Genomic DNA, 26,139 nt, shown 5'->3' with positions numbered 1-26,139 from the left:
GTTCTCTCAGAATTGTTGCCTCTTCGAGATAATGGCTTGGTCGGCAGTAAAGACGAGGAGAGGGCCGCGGACCTGGAGAACTCTTTAATTTGTTTTGGATCTGTGATGACATTGAGGCGATTTGCTACGGTTCCTGTGAATTGAAATCCGCTGTCTCGTGATTGTGGCGAGTATACATCTAGCCGTAGAGTTTCTTGGGAGAAGGAACATGGATAGATCACAGTGGGTGATAGATGTATCAGCTGAGGTTAGCAAAGAAAGAAAAGAGAAAAAATTTGGAGTTGTGCAAAGACCACCAATGCTCATGACTGATAGAACATTCGTCCGTAGTGCTGCACAACTAGTCTAAGTGTTAGGGCCCAGGGCCCAGGAGCCTAGTGGGTACCTAGGTAATACATACATATTGGCCGTTTTTCACCACCAACTTGGGCTGAAACGCAGATTCTTGCGAGGCTAGAAGTGCCAGTACAACGTCGGGGTTTAGCTTAACCGCTAGAGCTGGGGCTGCTGGTGCCGGGTGCAAAGTCTGAACTGACGGCATTGCGCCCACGTTATTTTAAGGTTAAGGGAAGGGATTTGGGAAGGGTCTTGGGAAAGAATACGAGGAATTATATTTTATCTGGAGAGCAAAACGAACTGGTCGCAAGATTTGGGATCGGGGCCCTTTTTGGAAAAATGTGCTTTTGAATTGGAAAAAAAAGAAGTGGTTTGACTGGAGGCGAAATGTGGTAGCGTTACCCAGGACAGGCCCAGATGGCCCAAACAGGATCCTTCCAGGCGGGGGTGCGAAATGGGTCTGCCCTGACCCACAAGAATTGAGGGCCCAGATTGCATGAAATAAGCGGAAATTAAAATAAAAATTATTCTTTAATATCACCTAATATATGTGGGGCTGGTCTTGATTTTATTTATTTGATTTTGGTCAGCAATTTTCATGCCAGCCTCAGCGCTAACCCGTTACTACAGGATCCCATCACTTGGCCGCTAATTGATCGGCCTTAGGCAAGGCTGAGACATATGAATAACGTTCCGGTATCGACACTTTATATTGAAACGTCATGCATGAGAGTCGGTTTCTACTAAGTTTCTTGACGTCGTTTCATTATGGTGTGGCCTCGGTTCTTTGATCAGTCATCAGATTTACGACCCATAATCTGCGAGTCTTGCCATGTCACCTCCCTGAAGGATTCGAGTAATAACATCTGTGGCTCGGGTACAGTACTGCTGTGCGTCGCGGCTATATTGTTACAGCGTTGTGCAGGCTGGCATTTGTCGGAGTTCTTCACCAAAACCGTTGCTCGGTAATATTTGCCAATTTTGTCGAAAAAAAATTCTGCTCTATCTTTAAAAGTATTGGTGCACTCTTGTCGATGTGCTTCTTCTTGCAGTCATCGCTTTGCAGGCTGTTCTACGGATTTTGGTCCTCCTGTCTCTTTCGGTCATAGTACATACACTATTCCGGCAAAGAAGTCCGATTATGGTGTGTTGCCCCTGCCAAGTTCGACCATCTTTGCATGGGTGTATCGAAAATGTGTAACCTGGCACCACAAAATCTTCTCCGTTTGAGTACATCTTGCTTAAAAATTATTCGACTTGGCTCGTTTTTGTTGCTTTCAGATTGGCTTCAGTAGATCGACGGATCCCCGTTATGTTATCTGATGCAGGTCGTAATTGACTGCCCAACATAACTCGACAAGGGTCTGAGAGAGTCATGTAGCTCATAAATGAGCATATACTCTACATGCTCTTAGCTATATGAACTGCTTTTCGATAGATTTGGGTTCTACAGTTTGCATACAATTATCCAAGTTCAATGCTATGTTACACAAGTAAAAAAATTTTGAGTATCCGAGAGATCTGTGAAGCTCTATGAAGTAAGTATCTCTACTCATTGAGTTCGAGTTCGTAGCTAAGCCTTTGTATGGAAAAGAACTTATAGAAAACGGACAATGGCACGATCTTCATGATCTTCTCTGATTTTTTCTCTCTTTGGAACGAATTAATGTGGTAAGAGGAGCCAGTGACTTTGAAGCCGTTTCTCAAGTACAAGGCAGGAAGAATTGGATCAACGGAGTACGCGTCTGCCAAAAGGATCGTCTTGATCTTCTTACCGTTAAACTTGTTGTCTTTCGCATATTTCTCACTTAATTCCAATGCCTTGATCTTGGCATACTGAAGAAGATCTTCCTCCAATCCAGCCTTTGCGTAGGATTTTCTGACATGAAGACCGGTGATCTTAGCGTAGAATACCTTGTCTGAAGATTTCTCGGGCTCTGGAACAACGGTAATGACAGCAATAGGTGAGTTTCTGTACACGATCAAATCAGTGCTTCTAGAGCCACTTTCAATAAGAGTCGAGTCCATGTCTGATTCTCTGGCATTGGCGTAAATACGCAATGGGAAACGGAACACCTTGGCCATAGCCTCATCAGTGGACATCACGTCACTCATATTTCTGAACTCATCAGTGATAGTGAAGGTGATCACACCAATGAAACCTCCAATAATAATAAGGGCGGGAAAAAAGTTGGTGAGAGCGAACTTGTTCGCCCAGAGTAGAGAAAGAAACTCACCGAACGAGTCGGAAATTTGATAGATGTCCCGGAAGATGTAAGCAGTGATTCCAACGAATAAGGTCACCAAAACCAATTGCAACAGTGGGTCCCAAACAATACGTCTGTTGCATTTACTTTGCAATTGACGATAGTAATCACCATGGAGAGTCAAAGCCAGGAGTGCCAATGAAGGTTTCATGGCCACACGGGCAATTGTAGACTGTGTGTCTGCATCCAATGGTTTATTGAGGTCCAAATCAACTTGTGCAACCATTTTTAATTGTAGTTAAAGATGTGTCAGTTGGCGATGATAGGAAGTCCCATCACAGAGGAGATGCCAGTGTCTGCATATAGAACTGCCCGCCTCTCATTCCTTGCACGTGGTGTTATACTGAATTGGATATAAATGGTGGCGCTAGGATGTGTACAGACGAGACTGTGAACCAGTTAGTAAATTTGAGAAGTTTCAAGCTTTGTAAAGGGTTTTGCTCTATCCCCGATCTCTTGTTGTGGTCACAAATGTGTCTTGGCAAATGCTTGAATTAATCGTGTGCCTATATGCATGCTTATCTAATATCATATAGAATGGTTGCAACATTTGGCGTGAGCGGTTGTTCTGTTCCCTAAAATGTTTGCAAAACCATTGAGGAAGAGACTGAATGGCACTCATGTATCGCTTTGGACTCATAGATAAAATTTTCTTTACTTGTGGATCATTTTGGTAATCTATGTCACTTTAGTTCGAGCCTGACAGTAAGCGAAGTGCTTCGTGACGGTATGAGCGAATAGACTTTTAGTGTTCGATTAACTGGACTACATCGTAATTCAAAGCTAGTTAAGAAGGCTCATCCCGAAGATATTGAAAACAAAAAAATAGCGCCGCCCGGTTTCGATCCGGGGACATCAGGGTTATGAGCCCTGCGCGCTTCCACTGCGCCACGGCGCTCAACTTGAAGGTTGAAATGCACCAGTTAAATAAGACCCTTGTAAGAATATTTTGTTCGACGAGCCTTGCTGCAATTCTTGTATAGCTGCTTTGAAGTTTTCATAAAAATGGAATCTGGTCTGTCAAAGGGATTTCTCGGAGAACAACGTTCCTTTTGTAAGAAGGCGTCGGTCTTAGATAGCAGGATAGATGGCGTCTCGGAGGTCCTTTCTTGTGGTTAAAGTCTTTATTGCATACGTTCATGACACAAATTCTGTTGGAGTTCCTTTTACAATATTGATAATCCTTTCCTATTAGTTAAATGAATACTTAACCCTGCCTTCACACCAATGCATCAATGCAAAGCAGTAATTTTCTAACATAGAAATAGTTATCCTGAGTAGCCTATCAACTTCAAATGTTTCGTATTATTGTATTGAACTCTATTTATTCCAAACTTATCATTAACTTTATGATTGGTGTGTTGTCAAAATGTCGCTGTTCCTCATTAGTTTTAACTTTTGCGACCAAGATACCATGATTTGAGAAAATGATAATACTGTTTAGAAAATCCATTTTTCATGCTAAAACAATTCTAGCAATGTCATCAAATGCCGGTGAATGAAATTCGTGGATGGCCTTTGCACAAACATAGAATCCTCAAAGGTACCATCCCTCATTTGGTTTTGATGAACCGTATCACACATCATTGACTTCAGAAACTCAGCCACATCAAAAACATTGATATGCTAGCTACAGAAGATATGAAACTCAGAGAATTAATTTAATTCACGATAAAGGCTATACACAGATAAATGAAGAAAGAATCATGGCTGAAACACGAACGTGTTGACAGCTTTCAATTGATGGTCCGCAATATATTACCAATAGTAGCGTCTTAATACAGATAAAATTAAGTGAACTACATTGCGGCTCAATGCGGTTCACCTTGAGTTGAGTGGAACGCCTTCCTATGATTCATGGGAACCAACAAAGAGATCTTAAAGAATGATATCAAGAGGTTGAACTCCAAGATGGGTTCTGCCAAAGCTCCAAAGCCTGTACTCGGCAAATTTGAAATGAGATCGTCTTTAGTGGTGTTTCTTTAATGGCTCCACCACAAGCTTCTCGAAAGTGAACATTTGAGAGATAGCAGACTGGCGATTCAAAAGAGCCAACTGGTCAATACCTTCATTGTAGAGACGAGTTATTTGTTGCTCATCTGCAACGTTTTTGTGTTCTTTGAAATCGTGCTGAGCCTTCCGTCTGAAATACTCTCTGAAGTTGTAGTTATCAAACTTGGAGGCCTTAGACAAGATGCTCTTGTACAACTGAAGAACCTGTTTCGATGTAGGAGCCATTTTGTGAGTATGTGGGAATCAAAGACTAGTTATGACTATGATGAATAATCGTTTTGGAGGTAGTCCGACATGCAGGTCCAGTGCTATAGAGAGGTGGAGACCGAAGGGTTGTAAAAGGGTGCGTAGAATTGTTAAGATTAGTGGAGATTAGGTCTATATTTAGTGTGATCTCAATTGAGAGTCTAATTAGTAGGTTTATTTTCTCTCCCGACATCTTGAGGAGTTCATCATGTGGTAGTCTTTTTAGGTCCACGGGCCTTCGAAGACTTCTTGCTAGCTTCGGTCATCATCTCTTCAAATATTCTGGCTTCTTCGGCTTCCTCTTCAGTTCTCTCAGTAGCCAACATTTTCTTTCCGAAGAATAAAAGTGCATCTGCCCGGGCGATCTTCTGCTTCTTAGAAAGACTCTTGTCCTTAAGGATATTCTGGGTCACTCTATTGAGGATTCCACTGACCTCAAATTTGATTGAGGCCCAGGCAGTGGCCAAGAATTTTCCGGTGAGAAGTCTTTCAGCCTCCATTTGACGTACTCGTTCACTTTCGGAGAGCTCGGCCTCATTGGACTCGTCAAGAGCACTGTGATTCATCAATTCTTCCGCCGAACGCTGCGCGTCTAATGCCGACTTGAGAATCAGGAATCCACCCTTTACTCTCTCCGTTTTTCTCTTCGTAGAGGTTATGATTTTGGAAACTCCAAATGTTTTGAGAGCCACGATGGTGGCGTTAGCCTGCGCGACGTAAGTTTTACCTATCAAGTGAATAAGTTGTAGACCAAACGACTCTAGCTTAAGCTCCTCAAGCTCGGTTTGGAGATTGGCCTCGAATTTGTTGAGTGTGCCGGAGGCAAGTGCTTCCTCATAGCGCTCAATCTTGGCTATCAAGGTTTGACTCAACTCGGCCACACGTTTGTCGGCAATCAACCTTGATTCTTCCTGCAAAGCGGCCAATTTCTCATGCCTTTCTCTGACGGAGGAGTTCTTAGAGGTGTTGGGGTGTTCTACTGAGATGTTCTCACCATTGCCAATGGCTAGCTGGTCCGGATTAGCTTCCGTAGCTTGTGGAAAAGCTTCCGGGTCCATCAATTCTGCACTTTTGGTCATTTCATTTAAGATGGAGATTTCACCAATCCATTCAACGAAGCTGTCTCCACCAAATATCATCTTGAAGAAATCATTCATGTCGAAATCCTCTGGCTGTTCGCCATTTGCGCTCTTCTTCAAACCCTCCACACCAACTTCATCATACAAGACTCTCAATTTTTCATCTTGCAAAACATTGTATGCTTCATTTAAGGCTTGGAATTTGGCAGAGGCCTCTGGGTCACCTGTGTTTTTGTCGGGGTGTAGTCTCACAGCTTGCTTTCTGTAAGCTTTTTTGAGCTCTATGTTTGTGGCAGTGACTTCCACACCAAGTATCTGATAATATGTGGTATCCTTGGGCATTTGCAGGGTGTTGTATGAAGGTGGTGACACAATTGATTAATGTTAACTTAGATGTTTCTGGCGAAATAATAAACTAAAAATACAGTGTGCGTATAGATTGGCTGCAGTACCAATTGCTTAGATAAGCTGTCTATGTTATATGCTTTGCTAATTCGAAGTTAGAGATAAAGAATTGTTTATAAAAACGTCTTTCTAATATTTCTTTCAATAGGATTTTGACTTTGGTTGCATTTTTGATTCATTTTTATAGATCACGACGGTAGTTAAGGTAGATGTTTCAGGTTTCTGGAAACACTTCACCTAACATCCGGACACCAGAACAGAACTACAGATTATGTAAGCTGTGGCGGACTCTAAGGTAGACCTAGCAGAACAATATCAATGACAGAACAATGAAGATAACAAGCTAAATTTTGAAAATTATCTTGATTCCAGTCGTGTTATAGAGGTAGCGTATGACAATTCCGTCCCCCTATCTTTTCCGAAAAGGGCAAGAGTGAGGCAGGCAATAATGGAAATAACCAATCTTTCCATTGGATATTTTTTTTTTCACGCTTAAACCTGCAACAGATGCTTTCCTAGCAAGAGTGGTGCCGCACCAGTAACCCGGCCACCGAGTTCGATCTCCGAAGTTTTCTCCGAGACTGATCTCCGACACCGAATTCCGAGATCTATGCCACACTTTACAGTATATGAGTGACGATGGTTCTGATGACTACACATTATATATAAAGAATAATTGGCCCGTCCAGTAATTAATGGTTTGAAAATTCATTAAATATTATGACTTCAGAAAATACAACTCAAGAACATACGCCCGACAAAGCCTCCTTATCGTCCCTGTCGCTACATTCTGAAGCCTTTGAAGCAATCGAACTTGAAGACCAGGCGACTTTGAGTAATTCGCACAATGAGGAGGACCAGACGCAAATTGAGCGTGCTCTAAGTCGTAAATCCACAAAATTAGAGGACAAATTAGGTCAGGTACATGATAACATCCTCCCAATGAAGCAACTCATCGTGTGCTTCTTATCCTTATCGTGCAGTTTGTTTGTATCATTTTGCGACCAATCGAGTGTTGCAATAGCGCTTCCTTTAATTGCAAAAGACTTGAATGCTGCCGATAGCATCAATTGGGCAGGAACTGCTTCTCTTTTGGCCAACACAGTATGTCAAGTCCTATATGGTCGTCTTTCTGACATCTACGGCCGTAAAAACATTCTCCTTGTTTCCATCGTCATCCTTCTCGTGGCAAATTTGCTCTGTGGCTTCGCAAAGAGTGGACCCGAGTTCTACGTCTTTCGTGCATTGGCTGGTATTGGAGCAGGTGGAATTCAATCACTAACGATGGTCATCGCCAGTGATTCGGTCACTTTGAGAGAGCGTGGAAAATATCAAGGTATTCTTGGAACGAGTGTGGGAATGGGCAACATCGTGGGACCTTTGGTCATGGCTGCTCTCACCGAAAAGTCAACCTGGCGAGATTTTTACCGCATTTTTCCTGGTATTATTGCATTAACTTTTGTCATAGTTTGCATCTTCGTGAAAGGAAATCAAAGCAAACAATTGAATTCAGTTCTCACCCCCAGACAGAAGCTAATGAAAATCGACTATGGGGGAATGTTCCTCTCTTGCGCGGGATTGGTGCTCCTCTTGGTGCCTTTGAGTGGAGGTGGAAGTACATTCAGATGGGACAGCACCTTAGTTATTGTGATGTTCGTGGTCGGTGGACTTTGCATCGTGGCCTTTGCAATTTACGAGCTAAAGGTGCCTGAATTGCCAATGATCCCTCTCACAGCCATGAAGAGTGCGACGCTCACTATCCTTTTGATATCAAACTTTCTCTTTGGAGCCGGCTACTTTGGATTCTTCTATGTTATTCCGTACTACTTCCAAATAGTTCGTGGATACTCACCAATGCGCTCAGCTGTCTTGCTTATTCCTATGCTTACTGTGCAGTCATTTATGTCAACTGTGGCAGGAACATTAATGTCAATAACGGGACATTACATATACATCATTGCCTTTGGATACTCCATATGGTTGACTGGATTGTGTGTGACGTTGAAGTGGGGAACCGATAGTAGCATCGGCTTGATTACCGGAACGCTTATCATGATTGGAACTGGCGCGGGGTTCATTTTCCAGCCAAGTATTGTTGCCATTCAGGCAAACTGCAAAAAATCACAGAGAGCGGTGATTATTGGTTTCCGAAATGTCTTGAGGTCCTTCGGAGGTGCTTTCGGTATCGCTGTGAGTTCTCTTGTCATCTCCAACACACTCAACAACTCCATTAACAAAGAAATGAGTACCGGGTTTTTACCTCAGTCGTTTTTGCTAAACATGAAGTCACATGTGTTCTCTCACCCAGACTATTCAGGATTCAGCCCGCAACAAATTCTTCATGTCAAACAAATGTACATGCACTCTATAAGGGACTCATCCTATTTCCTCATTCCTCTTCTCGCTCTCTCGCTTCTCACTTGTGTCGTTATTAGAGACAATGGACTCCATTGCATCGACGAGCCCAAAGAAGAGAAGAAAGAAGGGCAAGTGTAAAAAACAATGCATCAAAATCATTTATAGATAAAATACAACGTCATTTTTAGTTCAATTTCATCACAACTTTTCAAAAAATTGTTTGAATGCACCTGTGTTTGACCCTTTAGCCCATTCGGATTGCACATTCTCCTTCAATTTGTGATACTGTTCGAACACAAATTGCTTGGCTGGCCTCTTGAATTGCTCATATTGAGCTTCCATGAATTTGAATTGGCCAGAGTTTTTATTTGTCCATTCATGTGGAGAACTGAAACTGGGGTTGTCCAAGATCAATCTAGTAAGTATACTTGACAACGAAGTAATACCACCAACAATTTTTTCAGTAAATAGGGCACGGTTCGTCCAACACATCTGGTAAACAAGCGGCAAATCTTTCGAGAAAAACCTCTCCATACCTCGCAAGTAGACTGTGAAGACGATAAGCACTAGAGAAAACCCAAGTGTAACTTTAAGGGTAGTGACAACAAGACGATACCAAAACCAGAAAACGGCTTTAAAAGATCTCCAGACGACATATAGCCCCATCACGGTGAGAATTGCATCGTAGGCCACTGGGAACTTTTCGCTGAACATACGAGTTGCAAACGCAGCGTGTTCGAATGCGTCTTGAGTACCGCCGAAAAGGAAGAAATAAGCGGAGACAAGCGATACTATGAGGTACGCATTACGTTTCGAAAAATGTTCAAGCATGTTGATGAAAGTTGACTGAGGTGGCAATCCGGGGTAAAGTACAGATGGCAGGTGGGTAGGATTGTGAAACACAAACGGCTGAAAAATAACAATTCGAAATGTTCTAAGCGGCTTCAATTTATCATTATTTAAATAATGAAGAAATAGGGCCTTGCTCTTTGAATTTTTTTAAAATTTTTCCTGTTCACCTGTGGGTTGTTCATGTTGAATGAGCAGTGATCGCCGTTCCACTCAGACCATAGGACCTGCGAAATTGTTTTGCAATTTAGGGTCAGAAACAGTCAGTTGAGAATTTGTTTGAGTTGTCAAATTGTTGGTTCTTCGGATCGTACACCCATATTATTCTCGTTGAAACTATCTTCCTCAAAAACAAGCTGCTGCTCGAAACAAAAAACCATCAAGCCTGAAAAGGGACCGATTTAATCTCAAACCAAAATCCTAGGAACAAAAGAATCATTTATTTTTCAGTCACCTGAATTGTTCTGACGGCTGCAAATTCGTGAGATACCTCATCTCCTAAAGGCTTACCCGGCCACAAATCGAAAGTATAAAACCCATCGCACAGGCCCACAATTTTTTGTTCTCCAGAAAGTTGAACTCCGGAATTCTTACTGAGTGCTCTTCGTCTAACCCTTCGGGATCTTTTTCGCTTGGTTTCGGCCAAAGCGGATGCAAGGGTATTTCGCCTATTAATTTAGGGAGATATCTATTGTATTCGCCAGGATCTGATACTGGAGGACTCGGGCAGTGTTGTGTAGTCCAAGGGTTCCGGTCAGATAAATGTGGCTACAAAGAATATGTCCGAGGTTTGAAACTCGGGGGTGTCCCGTTATGTCACAACATTTCCTCTGAATTTGTCCACAATTTTTCAGTAGGATGGCCTGGTGATAGGTATTGTTGTATGTCAGATAATCTTGATGAGATGCAAAGAAACAATATTTTTCGCTCCAGGTTAAGTGTAAATTTTAGTTTTTTTAGTTGTATGTTCGAAGATCAGCACATTCTGCTCGTTGCTTTGGTGAACCACCAGGCTGAAGTGGGTGTATTCATTTAAAGAATGAAGACCAAATGCTGACTTTCAAAAAATGCGCTTTTACCCTCAATGCGGCCATGTGAACAATTCGTTCCAGAAGGCTAGGGAATATGCCAAGGAACCACATTTTAAAAATGTTCTGTCTGGAGGCACTGTGCTCTTACGACCCTTATCGTTACCACAAAGACCCTGAGATCTGATAAGCTCAAACCACCCATCATACCAGAAACACATCCGGCCAAAACCAGCTTTTTAGATTTAAACCCGTCGAACAGAATTCTGATTTCATTTTTACGTGGTTAATTTTCCGTCATGCAACTCCCAAGTGGGCTTACGTAGATTTCTTGAGTGGTGCACACAGTTACACAAGAGTTGATCTCTCTCATATTATTAGAATACATAGGCTTGCTGCTCATTCTTTGTCCACTTATCTATGTTTCTGAAACGTAAACAGCCCATTCCTTCATTACTGGACCTAAAGGTTATCTACAACGATGCCGTAGACAACACACTAAAATACCATTCGTTGGAGCAGGCAGGCCGACTAGAAGAAGCACTACGGGGATGGAAGTCCCTTCACACGTCGCTACTCTACAAGATTGACACTTTCGAGAAAAATAAACCTCGTTTGACCGCCCAAGAAAGCGAGGTCATTGCGGAGTTAAAGGGAATCCGGGACGAGAACGTTAAGCATCTAATTAGAGTACAACTAATGCTCGAAGAGCAAAATGGAGGACCCAGGAAATCGGCGCCTGCACCCTCACTGAATCCACACAAACTTTCTGTGCCTTCTTTGCGGTCGGGGCTGTTACTGGATCGCACTTTGAGCGGCAACGGACACCAGCGATCTATGCAACGTTCGCTTCGACCCAATCCACCCAAGGCTCCATCTTCTACATCTGACATCATTCAGGCTGCCGCCAACATATCATGGGGCCTTCCCAAGCCATCTCCAAGCACTCGGAGCGAGCCAGAGCCATTTGCGGATTTCGATCAAGAGGAGTTCTCGGGCTCAAACTGGGAGAAGGTGAGTCGCGGCGAGTCAGTCTCTCCTTCCACAGACTCCACCGATTCAATTAATTTGATAGATTTAGATGAGGGCGAGCACATGAGTCACTATTTCGATAATCATGGTGATGGCGATTATAGGCGGTCTTTTGAGAGCTTGTCTATTTCAAGACCAACCTCTAAACCACCACCTCCCCCACCCAAGAAGAGAGGGGTTTACATTGCTGCTGCAAAGTTGAGAGAGACTCTCGAAAAGCCACTTGTCCCTGAAATACAAGTCACTCCCAATATGCTGAAGCTGCCCAATATGCTGAAGCTGCCCAACATGCTGAAGCTGCCCAATAGCAGCACCTCAAAACTAGTGCCCGTTACTTCCCGCGAGCCGCCACCAGCCAAGAAGTACTCATACACACAGCCCAAGCCAATGAATGTTCAAGAGATCATGCTGAAAAGCAGAAGCAAACTGGAACAGCGCTCAACTAGCGCCAAGTCGCACACCAGAAGTTCTGTGGCCAAGGTGGTGAGTCAGCCAGCCAAACCCTCACCTGTTCAAAAAGGCCAATCATCCCAACCCAAGTCACTGAATATCACATATAATTACAAGCCATTAGAAAGGCCTACAAGTCAAGGAGTCCAAAAACCGAAGGTTGTGGTGAAAAAAAAGGTAGCTTCCAACAAAGAGCCAATTAGAAAAAAGGCAGTTCCTTCGAAAGCTAAGCTAGAATCCAGCCCAAATACACCATATCATAACGGAATCTTTGAAGATTATGACGAAGAGATTCCCGAACAAGAAACATCTTCTGATGAGATGACACAAGAGGAACAAGCAGCCCTCATTAAGTCAATTAAAGGAATTGACGAAACCGCGGCAAATCAAATACTCAGCGATATCATCGTGCGTGGTGATCCCGTAGAGTGGAATGATGTAGTTGGCCTAGAGAGTGCAAAAAACTCTCTTAAAGAGGCCGTTGTCTACCCGTTCTTGCGTCCCGACTTGTTTAAAGGTTTGCGTGAACCAACAAGAGGTATGCTTTTGTTTGGACCCCCGGGAACTGGTAAAACCATGTTGGCAAGGGCTGTTGCGACGGAGTCGAAATCTACCTTCTTTTCTATCAGCTCTTCTTCCCTCACCTCCAAATATTTGGGAGAGAGTGAAAAACTAGTGAAGGCCTTGTTTCTATTGGCTAGAAAGCTTAGTCCGTCGATCGTGTTTATCGACGAAATCGATTCGATTCTAGGCCAGAGATCCGAAGGTGAAGCTGACAGCATGAGAAGAATTAAGAATGAATTTCTTGTCCTGTGGTCTGACCTTTCCTCGGCAGCAGCTGGAAGAGATACAGACGAGGACGTCTCTCGTGTCCTCATCTTAGGTGCCACGAACATGCCATGGGCCATTGATGAGGCTGCGAGAAGACGTTTCGCCAAAAGAGTATACATCCCTCTTCCAGAGCGTGAAACTCGCAAGAAGCAAATTTCCAAGCTTCTTGAATTCCAAAACCACTCTCTACTGGATTCTGATTTTGAAACCATTATGGATCTAACCGAAGGTTTCAGTGGAAGTGATATTACTCTTCTCGCCAAAGATAGTGCCATGGGCCCTCTTAGAGCTTTGGGTGACCAGCTCCTCAGCACACCAACGGAAGCTATACGACCAATTCAACTTCAAGACTTTCTAGAGAGTTTGAAGTATGTCCGTCCCTCTGTTTCAGAGGAGGGATTGGAAGAGTACGAGACATGGATGTCCAAATTCGGCTCTTCAGGTGCTTGAGCATCTCAAATCATTTAGCATATTCGCATCTATACAAGTCAATACCACAACTTGGATACACATACGCAAGCATTTTATTCAATTGATCCGCGAAGAGAATCTACAAGAGTCCTAAAGTTTTCTCTATTGATACCTAAAGTATCCTATGTATGTCACTAATTCTTTAATTTGTTTGAACTTAAATGCCATCAGTGTAACCGCTGACGACAGACTTGGCAAATCCACCCTCCTTGACGGCCAAATCATAGTAACCGTAAATAGTGGTAACACTCAACAAAATAGAGGTACCACTACCCAAAGTGCCTATCAAATCACTGACGACAGATAAGGCACCAATGGCGACACCACCGAAGGCGGCGGCGGTTGGAATAATCTTCTTCAACTCCTTGTAGGCGCTGGTGTCTCTGTGACCAGCAATGACCAAACCTTGCTCCTTGAATTGCTTAGCAACGTCTCTTGGAGAAGTACCAGAGATCTCAATCCAAGTGGTTGAGAAAACGGCACAGGAACCCAAGACGAATGTGATGTAAACAAAGGTCTTGATTGGGTCCACCATTGCATCTGTGAGAGACATTGGTGGTTGAATGTAGTAGGACAAACCGCTGACGGCGTACAATTGGGAGGAACCGCCCTTGCTACCCCAAGAACCCAAAATCTTGACAAAGGCGTTGTTTGGCCATTTCATGAAGAGCATTTGAGAAATGAGGAAAATGTTAGAGGACAAAGCAGATTGCAACATGATTGGGGTGTTAGAAGTGTAGAACAAACGGATTGGGTACATGGCGTAAGGACCTCTTTGTCTGGTGGATTTAATTGGGATCTCAACTCTGAAACCCTGCAAGTAGACAACAGCGAAGAACACGAGTACAGTGGCCAAGACCTGGAGCATGTTAGGCAAGTTTTGTCTGTAGAAAGCCTCCAAGAGGGCTCTCTTCTTGTCCTTTCTGGAGCCCAACAAGTGGAACAAGGCGACAACTGCACCGTCGAATTCAGCGCCCTTACTGGAAGCAGAGGTGGTAGGAGCAAAAGCCTTCCACATAACTTGCTCACAAACGTTGGTGGCAGTGAACAAGGAAATACCGGAACCGAGACCATAGCCCTTCTGCAACAATTCGTCCAACAAGATGACAATGATACCGGCAAACACCAATTGCAAAACCAACAACAAGCACACACCAGCACCCAAGGAGCTTGGTGGACCGTACATACCGGTCAACACATACACGGTGGCCTGGCCAACAGCCAAAAGCATGGCAAAGAGCTTCTGCGCGGTCTGGAACTGCTCTCTGTCCTCCTTGTTGGACATGTCTACGTGTATCAATTTGGTACCTTGCAACAATTGGAACACCATGGATGCAGAAACAATGGGAGTGATACCAAGCTCCATCAAAGTACCTCTGTTGGAAGCCAACATCATTCTGAGCCAGATCAATGGGTCGGAACCATCGGAGGAAATAATACCGTAAAGTGGAATCTCAGACATCACAAGGAAGATCAACAAAGTGACACCGGTCCACATGACTTTCTGGTTGAAAGGCACCTTACGTTGAGGCGCAATGACCTCAGGGACCAAGGGCTCGAACGGCTTGACTAAGTCCAACACACGGAAACTCATAGTTAGGGGTGCTTGGGAAGAATATGTGGAGGATGTGGTGAATTTTCGTGAGTGGTACTGGGAGACCCTCGACGTGTTCGCAACGGGGTCACGTGATCGGGGGAACCAGGACCAGATGGGGGTGGGAACACGAAATTACTGTCATACGTAATAGTAGGTGCGTTTAGTATGGCTTGAAATTTTTTGAGTTGGGAGATCGATGGATGTTATTGGGATAGACTTCAGGTTTGGTTTTGTTTTTGTTCGGTATTTTAATTATATATGCTGGGCTTGCCTTTTATCTGATTCTTATGTAGGTTAATTGCAGCCCATGAACTGATTTCAATAATCGGAGAGGTTTATGCACCGGAGAGCGGAGCTGGCCTAAACGAGTTTAAAATTTCACCAGAAAAGAAAAGGAGTTGATTTTTTGTGTTTAGAACCCTTTCACGATATACCAATTATACTAAGCACTGTACATGTGCTGAAGTAAAGGCGATGCACAAGGGTAAGGGAATATTGCTGTCGTGGAGCTTTTGTGGCCTCTTCAATTCTACATGATTTTGAAAATATATAATCTGAAACCGTGTATCTTTGACGAGTTGAACATGTCTAGTGTCATCTTTGCCTAGAAACTATAGTCAAGCCTTATTGGAAACGAAAAAATATTTACAGCGCGATTCTCACTACAATCTCGCAATGTCGCAAAAAAAATGCTTATTCATTAATTTTGACCGTGATTGACGAGGTTCACATCTACCCTTGACAAAACAGAAATGAAGGGAAGGGTTTTCAAACGTGAGGCACTTTTTACCAGCAAAGAAGCTACTTTGAAGTAAGAATACCTCAGAAAATATTTGGATAAATTGTCAAATACAAACACCAACCATCAGAGCGCTCATTTGATACACACTTCCTGTTGCCTGGACCAATTTCTCAACCACCCTTAATTTCCACATCCACTCAATCCATACAGCGCAAAACAAACCAGCACTCAGCACAGATTTCAATCCTGCATTACCGAAAATTGAATACATAAACCAAGATCTATCGTGATTAGACTTAAGACAAAGACACCCACCGTTCACCGTTCACTACTACTTAATTACAGAATGACTGATTGGGCTGATATGCCGCCATCCAAACCCGAAACGGTTCCCGCTGACAAGCTTCCAAAACGCTCTACACCTCCTAGTTCCTCTCAGAACACTCCCAAAGAAATTTCACCAGAACCCTATAATTCCTCTGAGGTCCTCTCATTCTTGAGTGACCAGTACAACACAGAAATTAACGCTGCCAAACAGGACAAAGCCGGACATAAATACCGGATATATCGGTCGCTTGATTCTTCATCGTCCTGGAGTACTAAAACAACCTCTTCTGGCAAGAGATCCATCCAGAATGATGAGTTTAACTTGTTGCGAGAGATTAACCGGGAATTGACAAAGAGAAGTCAAAGACCTCGCAAAAGTACTTGATGTTTTTCATAGAATTGTGCTGTTTCTTTTTTGAAGATATGATAATTGAGCCTTGGTGCTATACAGAAATTGTGGTTTCGCCAATATCTGGCTGAATATCATCAAGATTAATTGACCCGGACAACATTAATTTTCCAATCCCGAAGTAGAGTAGAACCAAACAAGATTTCAAAAAACGCAGAAAAGCATACTAATTCTGATTCTGTTTAATACTCATTGCAAAAATTGTTTATCACGGAGACTAAGCCGACGACTCTGAAATAAACACCCTCGAAGAAAAACCTTATCAATTATCTACGATACAGATGCCTCATCTGGAATCTCAAAGAAGTCAAAACGGACACCGAATTGGCGCTCTTGTCGCCATCAATTTCCCCCGGCCATATCCTGTCCCAACTGCTTAACACCGACTCTGATGGTCTTACACCTCCGAGATAAGGCATCGGTCGAAAACGCATCACAACTGGGCCAAAAACCAAGCGTCAATTTCTGAAATTACGTGATATGGAATTGCGCCCCTCGTGGATGCGGAGATGTGAATCATTGTGCATATATTAAGGTTCAAATTCCAGCCACTTTCAAATATCACAACTTGTGGAAGGGCAATGGGCGGACCAGTAAACGCGACATGTCAATCCTAAACAAGAATTTCTCTTCAATCGCAACCCGGAAAATACCGACGACCGTTCGGCAATCCTTTCACGGGCATTTTTGCTGCCTCTCGTCCGACCCTCACAGGCCCGGGGCTTGTCGGAACATGCAGTCACTTTCGCACTGTGATCTACCCCAGACCCACATTCCTAAAGCGTGCACCCCCGGGCTATCCCATATATAACCCCAGTCTAGTCTAGGATCCCCCAGATTTTCTATTTACTTGGTTTTTCCTGTTTTTCAAAGCCTGTAGATAGATAAACGCAAGACAACCCGATTTCACCCCACAAAATTCCTGTTTCCTAGACTCGATTGTAAACCTTCGTATCAAACATGCCTCAATCCTTATCGGAACAGATGAAGGTGGAAACCGACATCATTACCCTCTCCCGCTTCATTCTTGAAGAGCAGCAAAAGCACGCGCCAAAAGCCACAGGTGAGTTGACTCTCTTGTTGAACAGTCTTCAATTCGCATTCAAATTCATTGCACACAACATCAGAAGAGCCGAATTGGTCAACCTTATCGGTATTTCTGGTACTGCAAATGTTACCGGAGATGTGCAAAAGAAATTGGATGTCATTGGTGACGAGATTTTCATCAATGCCATGAAGTCATCCGGAAACGTCAAGGTCCTTGTTTCTGAGGAACAAGAGGACCTCATTGTTTTCGAGGGTGGTGGCAGATATGCTGTCTGCACAGACCCAATTGATGGTTCCTCTAACATCGATGCTGGTGTCTCCGTCGGAACCATCTTCGGTATCTACCGTTTGAAGGACGATCTGACTGGATCCATCCGCGATGTTTTGAGAAAGGGTACTGAGATGGTGGCTGCCGGCTACACAATGTACGGTGCTTCTGCACACTTGATGATCACTACCGGCCGTGGTGTCAGCGGCTTTACCCTCGATACACAGTTGGGTGAGTTCATCTTGACCCTGCCAAACTTGAAGATCCCACATTCGAGAGGTATCTACTCTGTCAATGAGGGAAACTCCCACTACTGGCCAGAGTACACCAAGAAGTACATTGAGGACTTGAAGAAGCCACAAGAGTCGTTGGGCGGTAAGCCATACTCCGCACGTTACATTGGATCTATGGTTGCAGACATCCACAGAACATTGTTGTACGGAGGTATATTCGCATACCCTGCTGACTCCAAGCTGAAGAACGGAAAGTTGAGAATCTTGTATGAGTGTTTCCCCATGGCTATGTTGATGGAGCAGGCTGGTGGAGCTGCCATCAATGATAAGGGAGAGCGTATCTTGGACATCTTGCCTAAGGGCATCCATGACAAATCTGGTATTTGGTTGGGTTCCAAGGGTGAAATTGACCGCTACAAGGAGTACATTCCATGAACAGGTGCTTGGGAATGTACTTAGCTTATTTATGTAATGACTGGAAATGAACTGATTTCTACTACAGACTTAGAAAATTGAAAAATGGAAATATTAAACATAGAAGATAAACAACAGCAAGCAATTGCCAATAAGTAATTCCACCCTCTACCTAAGCATTGACGCACCGATCTCCCAATGACTCAATATCCTCGCAACACACCATTTACACACCCACACAGTCACTGCAGCATCGACCGAGTCACAGACTATAATTGTAACTTGAACCACGCATCTAAGTTGAGAAGAATCTTCTGACTAACCAACACAATAGACACTCTCTACCACGTCTTATTTTTTCCAAGGTTCTCTAGCCTCTTCCCATAAGCATCCTTTTCTTTTGTGCATCAGACATGAAGTCGGTCATAAACCGAATCTCCCACAGAATACGAAATTACTTAGCTGCCCGTCATGATCTTAAACACTTGAAAGCGTTAGCGTTTGGTATAGCACTTATGAGTTGCTTGTCTCTGGGCTCTATAATGCTCTTCTCTCTATTTGCACTGGCCCTCCACAATTCAGTGGGATTGTCGTACACAGAGATCAATTTGATTGTGTCATTGTCGGCTGTCGGAATGTACTTGTGCCTTCCTGGTCTCGGGTACTTGGCTGATTGCCATGGTCCTGCGTTGCTCTCGTTGATTTCCATCTGGGCCTTCTGTCCGGCTTACTTTGTCAATTCCACCATCGTCAAATTTGTAGCTGAAGGAGAGCAGACACTTACTCCTTTGAGTATCTTCATGATGGCTGTTAGCTTCTGCTTCATCGGTTTGGCCACAAGCTCTTTGTACTTTTCTAGTTTGCTCACCTGTGCAAAAATATACCCAAACTACAGAAGCTTGGCCATCTCGTTACCGGTGACCTGTTACGGTGTCTCATCCTTGATCGGAGCTCAGCTTTTGAAGCTCCAATACTTTCACCAAAAGAGCGGCGTCCTTGACTTGTACAAGGTCTTCCGCTTCTTCTCCGTGCTCTACTTTGTGGTAGGCATTCTCAATTTCGTTTCGAACTCTATTGTATCAATTGAGCAAGAAGTCATTTTTGGCGACGAGGAGCCGCTTTTGTCCTCCAGCGAACAGTCTAGCCTCCAGGGATCTGAGTCGTGTCTCCCTGATGAAGCTTTGACACCACAAAGATCTATGATTGAGCCCATAAACCATCATGAAAGATACGTTGCCTTTTTGAAGGATAAGTCAGCCTGGCTCTTTTTGGTATCTTTCTTCTTCTGCGTAGGGCCAATGGAGAGCTTCCAGAACAATTTGGGTCTGATTATTGCCTCGACGACGGGCAACTCGGCCAATTTAGAAAACCAAGTGTCAGTGGTGGCTGCGCTGTCCACAGTTATTAGACTTTTCGTGGGTGTGGCCGCAGATTGGGTCTCAAGTCCCAGCAGGAAGTATCGGTTGTCCAAGGTTTGGCTTTTGATTATCTTGGCGACAATTGGAGCGATCGGACAGCTCGGACCTATGATCGGTCTCGACTTCACCACTGTATCTATCTTTAACGGTGTGACATACGGAGGTGTTTTTACGACATATCCTACTATTATAACCTCGATCTGGGGAGTCGATATCATGGGCTCCACCTGGGGCTCATTTATGGTTGCGCCAGCTCTAGGAAGCATCTCATTTTCGCTATTGCACGGAGCGCAAATGGATAGGTGTCCATCTGATATTGGGATTGGTGGAAACAACGGATGTTTGAACGACTACTTCAAGGTCACGGGCGCCAGTCTTGTTGCCAGTATTGTGTGCATAATGATTGTTTGGCGCTTCTTTTGGATCAAACGAGGCATTACTTCCTTGTAAACACTACGTTGGCTGCAAAACCTACTCATCCCATAGAGTTTTCAGACCCTCAGGCCTAGCATTTAAACAGACATCTTCGATAGGGAGACGTCTGATATTCATGATCGCATTTGAACCAAATTTGGTTATACTTTAACGACATTCATAAACATTCTAGTTCAGTATTGTGCATCAAGTAAGAGTCTACCTGCATACCACCTCAGACCAATATTTCATTGATTCAGTGTGTACACACCTATTTTAGATAACTTTATCCAGGGTGCCAGAGAACAAGGTGAGAACATCCGAATTGTAGATAATCAAACGAACTAAAAATAGACGCTGGCTGATAAGGGCAGCTGGTTGAGATCAGCCTAATTTAAGGTTTGACCAGAATTGAGGATCATTTTTTGCAAGCACCCAACGTATGCAACCTGCTGGGGCCTGTACGCTTAGAGAAGCCTGTCCAGCGAACAACTTGGACTCCCACCCCAAACTGACAATCTCAGATATCTACAAAAAGAAAAGCATACAATTACGAATAGAAACAAAGCAAAGCAAGTACGTCAACCATGGTTGTCCACCCCTATCTGAACACCGAGTGCCATTGACGTTTATTGGCGTTTCTTAGGTGTCGCGATATGTGCAGCGCAGGCGTCGCGTTGGGGTTATGAGAAGGCGAAGGGTAAATATGTCAGGCGGCATTCTCGGAGCTGCCACGACAAGTATGGCCAAAAAAAGCCATAATGCAGGGCTAGACGAGAAAAAAAAAACTTTGGGGCAGCGGCCGCATTGATTAGGTTCAGTTTTGTGCCAGAACATGATCGAGCGCCATTCAGGAAAATAGAGCCGGGCAGTCTGGTTAGTAGTCGCACAAAAAAGAAAAGGTGCACTGGGCGTAGGCAGGACCAGGTTACATCAGAGACGGCAGAACTGAGAGTCTATGGCAGCGACAGAGAACTGGAGCACATATAGAACGACAGAATGGCAGAACGACAAAAGCACAGAGTCCCTTGCGATGAAACGTTTGTGAGTGAGCGACCCAGAAACAAATAGCTGCGTCAAGTAGCCATTGTTTGTGTCAAGAAGCGGCTGCAAAGATTGCATCCTGTGTGGAAGCACAAAAAAAGACGTGCAGACACTGGAATGAGAGAAAAGGCTACTACAACGGGAAGCGATGCTGCGGAAGGAAAGAGGAAATGGGGGACGCAACACCGAAGAGCCCATCCACAGAATTTTTTTGGGGGCCAGCATCCATCTCCTGAGCAAATGCAAAAAGATTCTGCAATGAATTAAATAAAAAAACCAACGAAACACTGTTTCTTCGACAGAACCACCCGTATCTGCACTGCTGCACGATTGGGCCCTTTGCAGCCGCTTTCTCGCATATCCCGCAACAAACAGGACCCATACAAACACACATTGGTAGCCACGCTCCAGCACACACCAGTACAGTACCAGCATTGGAGCTCTCTTCAGTGCCAGATACCAGTGCACAATGGATCACTCTATCACCATTGTCCACCACTAACGACTACCAATGACCACAAAACAAAACCTAGATTACCAAAATTTAAAATCTACAGCCAAAAATATTATCTCCGAACATTTCTACTCAAGATTTGTCCAACCTTCCACCACATCCAACAACCTCGTGGGCCAAAACGTGCTGGTACGTGTCCTCAGTGCCAGCACCAGAATATGCAGAGGATGCATTTTTTTTTCAGGCTACCACAGTGGATGGGGAGAGGAGTCCTGCAGACAGCAGGGTTGGCGACGCACCCGCGTTGTTCTCGTACCAGGCCAGGCCGAAGCGAAAAAAACACCGTGGCTATATAAGTAGCGCGCACCACCCGCATCGCGTTTTCTGGATTGACTTTTCTTTGTTCCTTGAAAACACACTCTTTCCTCACACAAATCACAATGAAGGCTATTATTCTCGTCGGCGGTTACGGTACTCGTTTGAGACCTTTGACCCTTACTGTCCCCAAGCCAATGGTTGAGTTCGGTAACCAACCTATGATCACCCACCAGATCGAGGCTTTGGCTGAGGCCGGTGTCACCGACATCGTCTTGGCTGTTTCCTACAAGGCCGAGGTCATGGAGAACTTGTTGGAGGAGTACAAGGCTCGTTTCGGCATCAACATCACCTGCTCCAAGGAGGAGGAGCCATTGGGCACTGCTGGTCCTTTGAAGCTCGCCGAGTCTGTCTTGAAGAAGGACGACTCTCCTTTCTTCGTGTTGAACTCCGACGTCATCTGTGACTACCCATTCAAGGACTTGATCAAGTTCCACCAGAAGCACGGTGCTGCTGGTACCATCGTCGCCACCAAGGTTGACGAGCCATCCAAGTACGGTGTCATTGTCCACGACAGAGACACCCCAGACTTGATCGACAGATTCGTCGAGAAGCCAGTCGAGTTCGTTGGTAACAGAATCAACGCTGGTATGTACATCTTGAACCCATCTGTTCTTGACTTGATTGAGTTGAAGCCAACCTCCATCGAGAAGGAGACCTTCCCAATCTTGGTTGAGCAAAAGCAATTGTACTCCTTCGACTTGGAGGGCTACTGGATGGACGTTGGTCAACCAAAGGACTTCTTGACCGGTACCTGTCTCTTCTTGTCTTCTCTCTCTAGAAGAAAGCCAGAGAAGATGTGCAACGAGAAGTTCGTCCACCAAGGTAACGTTTTGGTCGACCCATCTGCCAAGATCCACCCTAACGCTTTGATCGGTCCTAACGTCGTTATCGGTCCAGGTGTCGTCATCGGTGACGGTGCCAGAATCCAAAGATCCGTCATCTTGGCCAACTCCCAGGTCAAGGACCACGCTTGGGTCAAGTCCACCATTGTTGGTTGGAACTCCACCATCGGTAAGTGGGCCAGAACTGAGGGCTGCACTGTCTTGGGTGACGATGTCGAGATCAAGAACGAGATCTACGTCAACGGTGCCAAGGTCTTGCCTCACAAGTCTATCGGTGTCAACGTCGAGAAGGAGTCCATTATCATGTAAACGCCTTTATACCTTACCTTCTGTCTTGTATTCTACTCAAATAGCAACTTATATCAAAATTCATAGACTTTATTCCATACATGACATGTCTTAACGAAACAACTTTTTCTATGTACAATTCAATCAACAAGAGTGGTAACGTACGAAACGAAGTTTTCTCTCAATGGTTTACTCAAGGGCTGGAGATTGCTCAAGTACGATACAAGGAGCACTCTTGAAATGATTTGCTCTCCGACCTGACCCATGTCCTGCTCATCCTTCACGTTGTTGTGCAATTTGGTACTCTTTGTGTCAGAGATTACCCACAATGTCTTATTCTTAGGGAAGGATCCTCTGAAGTTCTGGAAGACAGTTCTTAACTCCTCCACGCCACCAGCAACAGCATCACGGAATTCCTTGGCCATTGGATTGGCGAGAATAGACTTCGTGAGACCATCCTTCATATGTTGAAAGTCTGTATTTCTGATCGGTGTGATTCTGACCGCATATGGAACGACCTGGGAGATCTTATCTACCGCGTCTTGCGAAAGCTTTTTATCATCGAGTAATGTCTTTACCGTGTGATCTGGGTTTTCCTTCAACAATTCCTGAATCACAGATTTCAATTTTGGCTCATCCTTCGCGGAAATGTAAAGACCAACTCCGTAGACCTTGAACCCCATAAACGTGACAGATCTCACTCCAGAGGCGATAAGTTTGTGGTCCGAACTCAAAAATGGCAATTGTTTGCTTGAGAAGTATGTCTCGAATGGAGTGATAGCACTATCAACTTCGACACCGTCCAAGGAGCGATTGCTTACGTCATTCAGGATAGGAGATCCGTTAATGAGGAGTGAAGCTGTAATTGCGGCAACTGAGGCCAGCAAAATGTGCGCTCTTGAAAATTTTCTAGCAGTCGCAGTTCTGACAAAAGCGCCAGTACGTTTGACGTTGTTTATTCTGCCAAATACGCCCCACATGATTCGATAAGCGGAGATTAAATGGGACCAATAATGAGATTATAGTGTGGAGTGAGGTAGTGCACATGCCTCCACTGGCTGCAAATTATTGAAACATACTTAAACACACATCGTCAGGATTTAAACAAAGCTTGATGTGGCTTTGAGAAATTTTCTCAATGATAAATTGAGTGACTATATATCTTTTTTTCAGGGTTATTTCATGGTGCGGATGGCTTCACTGACCGCCTGCGAGCTCTCAATTGTCAAGCCACTGGCTACCTGTGATTTGTATATTCCTTCCCATTTTCCCCATTCCTGCTCTAGCAGTTCTACACCATCTGTGAGCCAGTCGTTTTGAGCAAGCAGGGCCACCAAGCATCCCAAAAGGGTATCGCCTGCTCCAGTGACATCAACAACCGATAAGTTTGCATTCTCTGGTGGGACAGCGAAATACTCTATGGTGATACCTAACGTTTTTCCTTCTTCATAGTTGCGACCTTTCGAGATCAAAGTGAACGTTGGCTTGAATGGAGATGTCGTGGGCACTGATTTATAGTCATTAACGTTTGTGTTAAGAGAGAAGAGGACACATCCTCTTGATCCCAATTTAACCAAAATTTTTGGTATGTAGGGAAGAATCTGGACTGCTTGCTGCACTATTCCTTTCTCAAGCATGTGCTTCATAGCTTCGTTTTTGCCGGCGAGAGAGACCATTTTCTCTCTGAATAAGGAATCAATTCCCATCAGATCCAATAATGGAAACCAAGAGTCATAGTCGTCAAAAAATTCTCTTTTGCCAAAAGAACTGTGAATCACAGCGAGTTCTTCAGCAGTAGGAGTGATCATCAGAATGAGGTTCTGTGGGTACACTTTTAAACGAGACGTATTCACCTCAACCAATCGACTCAGCTTTGGGGCCGAAGTGGGCTCTACTATGATCCGTGGAGTAATGGGAAGACTTGAAGCAGCCTCAAGCACAGCATCCAAACCATTCTTCAGGAGATTACAGTCAACAATTATCAACTTCGGCTGTGATTTTCCAATTTCACTCACGATATGATCAACGCATTGTGGACTTTCAATGATTCTCATATCGGCCGATGCGAGTAATAAGTGTCCATTCGAATCAATGCTTGCCACATACTGAGCCGTTTTACATCCAGAAAGGGTTTTGACACCATTATGATCAATTCCATAGTCCTTTAAAAGGGTCAATATTCCCGCACCGGCAATATCGTCACCCAATGCACTCACAAGACGAGACTTGTTGGTGAGATTTTTTGAGTTCAACGAGTAATGATTTGCTAAAGCGACATTGAAACCAACACCACCCACAGAAGATGTGATCAGGCCAGGATTCGAATCTTGCATAACCACATCCCCGGTAATAGTGCAGATAGTATCTTGTGCAATCAGTCCTATAATCAATGTTGAAATGGGCTCTGAATGAGTCTTGCCAGACAGTGCTTCCAGAACTTCTTTAGGGGTATTTTCTTCGATCGGAGAGGCTGCCGCCGCCTCATTCTTCTGAAAAACAGGTTGCAAAAGTGACTGATACTGTTAGTAAGGTCAGAGCATAAAATTTATGGTTTAAATACATACCTCTGGTCCAGTTTCTTCGAAAGAGAGGAGCTCTTTTGCAATCTCACAAGACGCTCTTGCATTATTGACAACAAATTCTTTGTTACATTCAACAGAGACTCCTTGAGTTGCAGCTGCGATCTTTTTCAATAGGAATGGTGTGAGTTCCTTGCCGGAAATACCTTGCGAGAATGCATCCTCATTTGCGTACTCGATGATATCGTCAATATAGTCGCTGGATAACGCAGAATCTTTTGGAGGAGGCACGCAGACGAGAGCACCAGAGGTAAGGCCCATGACAGTGTTGTGATTGTATACTACAGATGCAATATCTCTCCAAGCACTGAAGCTATAGG

The 26,139-nt window shown here is 44.2% G+C and overlaps 13 protein-coding genes and 1 non-coding gene across 14 annotated transcripts; 5 read left to right on the top strand and 9 right to left on the bottom strand.

Moving 5' to 3' along the window:
• Window positions 1-1,884: 1,884 nt before the first annotated feature.
• Window positions 1,885-2,829, bottom strand: PUMCH_002386 (uncharacterized protein; the record flags this gene model as incomplete). Its single annotated transcript, XM_063021397.1, has 1 exon — window positions 1,885-2,829. One exon carries the CDS (start codon window positions 2,827-2,829, stop codon window positions 1,885-1,887), a length of 945 nt encoding a protein of 314 aa, XP_062877467.1.
• Window positions 2,830-3,429: 600 nt separating this feature from the next.
• PUMCH_002385 lies at window positions 3,430-3,501 on the bottom strand. Its single transcript has one exon. It is a non-coding gene; the product is annotated as a tRNA-Met (tRNA).
• A 1,070-nt stretch (window positions 3,502-4,571) lies between these two features.
• Window positions 4,572-4,841, bottom strand: PUMCH_002384 (uncharacterized protein; the record flags this gene model as incomplete). Its single annotated transcript, XM_063021396.1, has 1 exon — window positions 4,572-4,841. One exon carries the CDS (start codon window positions 4,839-4,841, stop codon window positions 4,572-4,574), a length of 270 nt encoding a protein of 89 aa, XP_062877466.1.
• Window positions 4,842-5,068: 227 nt separating this feature from the next.
• On the bottom strand, window positions 5,069-6,283 carry PUMCH_002383 (uncharacterized protein; the record flags this gene model as incomplete). The annotated part of the gene is made up of 1 exon (XM_063021395.1): window positions 5,069-6,283. One exon carries the CDS (start codon window positions 6,281-6,283, stop codon window positions 5,069-5,071), a length of 1,215 nt encoding a protein of 404 aa, XP_062877465.1.
• A 783-nt stretch (window positions 6,284-7,066) lies between these two features.
• Window positions 7,067-8,842, top strand: PUMCH_002382 (uncharacterized protein; the record flags this gene model as incomplete). The annotated part of the gene is made up of 1 exon (XM_063021394.1): window positions 7,067-8,842. The coding sequence occupies one exon, from the start codon at window positions 7,067-7,069 to the stop codon at window positions 8,840-8,842; it is 1,776 nt and encodes a 591-aa protein (XP_062877464.1).
• A 60-nt stretch (window positions 8,843-8,902) lies between these two features.
• Window positions 8,903-9,535, bottom strand: PUMCH_002381 (uncharacterized protein; the record flags this gene model as incomplete). Its single annotated transcript, XM_063021393.1, has 1 exon — window positions 8,903-9,535. One exon carries the CDS (start codon window positions 9,533-9,535, stop codon window positions 8,903-8,905), a length of 633 nt encoding a protein of 210 aa, XP_062877463.1.
• Window positions 9,536-11,001: 1,466 nt separating this feature from the next.
• On the top strand, window positions 11,002-13,344 carry PUMCH_002380 (uncharacterized protein; the record flags this gene model as incomplete). The annotated part of the gene is made up of 1 exon (XM_063021392.1): window positions 11,002-13,344. One exon carries the CDS (start codon window positions 11,002-11,004, stop codon window positions 13,342-13,344), a length of 2,343 nt encoding a protein of 780 aa, XP_062877462.1.
• Window positions 13,345-13,522: 178 nt separating this feature from the next.
• PUMCH_002379 (uncharacterized protein) lies at window positions 13,523-14,959 on the bottom strand (the record flags this gene model as incomplete). Its single annotated transcript, XM_063021391.1, has 1 exon — window positions 13,523-14,959. The coding sequence occupies one exon, from the start codon at window positions 14,957-14,959 to the stop codon at window positions 13,523-13,525; it is 1,437 nt and encodes a 478-aa protein (XP_062877461.1).
• A 2,441-nt stretch (window positions 14,960-17,400) lies between these two features.
• On the top strand, window positions 17,401-18,423 carry PUMCH_002378 (uncharacterized protein; the record flags this gene model as incomplete). Its single annotated transcript, XM_063021390.1, has 1 exon — window positions 17,401-18,423. The coding sequence occupies one exon, from the start codon at window positions 17,401-17,403 to the stop codon at window positions 18,421-18,423; it is 1,023 nt and encodes a 340-aa protein (XP_062877460.1).
• Window positions 18,424-18,815: 392 nt separating this feature from the next.
• On the top strand, window positions 18,816-20,270 carry PUMCH_002377 (uncharacterized protein; the record flags this gene model as incomplete). Its single annotated transcript, XM_063021389.1, has 1 exon — window positions 18,816-20,270. One exon carries the CDS (start codon window positions 18,816-18,818, stop codon window positions 20,268-20,270), a length of 1,455 nt encoding a protein of 484 aa, XP_062877459.1.
• An 897-nt stretch (window positions 20,271-21,167) lies between these two features.
• Window positions 21,168-21,713, bottom strand: PUMCH_002376 (uncharacterized protein; the record flags this gene model as incomplete). The annotated part of the gene is made up of 1 exon (XM_063021388.1): window positions 21,168-21,713. One exon carries the CDS (start codon window positions 21,711-21,713, stop codon window positions 21,168-21,170), a length of 546 nt encoding a protein of 181 aa, XP_062877458.1.
• A 459-nt stretch (window positions 21,714-22,172) lies between these two features.
• PUMCH_002375 (uncharacterized protein) lies at window positions 22,173-23,261 on the top strand (the record flags this gene model as incomplete). Its single annotated transcript, XM_063021387.1, has 1 exon — window positions 22,173-23,261. One exon carries the CDS (start codon window positions 22,173-22,175, stop codon window positions 23,259-23,261), a length of 1,089 nt encoding a protein of 362 aa, XP_062877457.1.
• A 119-nt stretch (window positions 23,262-23,380) lies between these two features.
• Window positions 23,381-24,220, bottom strand: PUMCH_002374 (uncharacterized protein; the record flags this gene model as incomplete). The annotated part of the gene is made up of 1 exon (XM_063021386.1): window positions 23,381-24,220. One exon carries the CDS (start codon window positions 24,218-24,220, stop codon window positions 23,381-23,383), a length of 840 nt encoding a protein of 279 aa, XP_062877456.1.
• A 195-nt stretch (window positions 24,221-24,415) lies between these two features.
• On the bottom strand, window positions 24,416-25,573 carry PUMCH_002373 (uncharacterized protein; the record flags this gene model as incomplete). The annotated part of the gene is made up of 1 exon (XM_063021385.1): window positions 24,416-25,573. One exon carries the CDS (start codon window positions 25,571-25,573, stop codon window positions 24,416-24,418), a length of 1,158 nt encoding a protein of 385 aa, XP_062877455.1.
• Between the last annotated feature and the right edge of the window lie 566 nt (window positions 25,574-26,139).

Source organism: Australozyma saopauloensis, chromosome 3 (assembly GCF_035610405.1).
Source record: "Australozyma saopauloensis chromosome 3, complete sequence".
In the NCBI taxonomy this organism is placed as follows: domain Eukaryota; kingdom Fungi; phylum Ascomycota; class Pichiomycetes; order Serinales; family Metschnikowiaceae; genus Australozyma; species Australozyma saopauloensis.
This window is presented reverse-complemented; position numbering and strand designations above follow the sequence as displayed.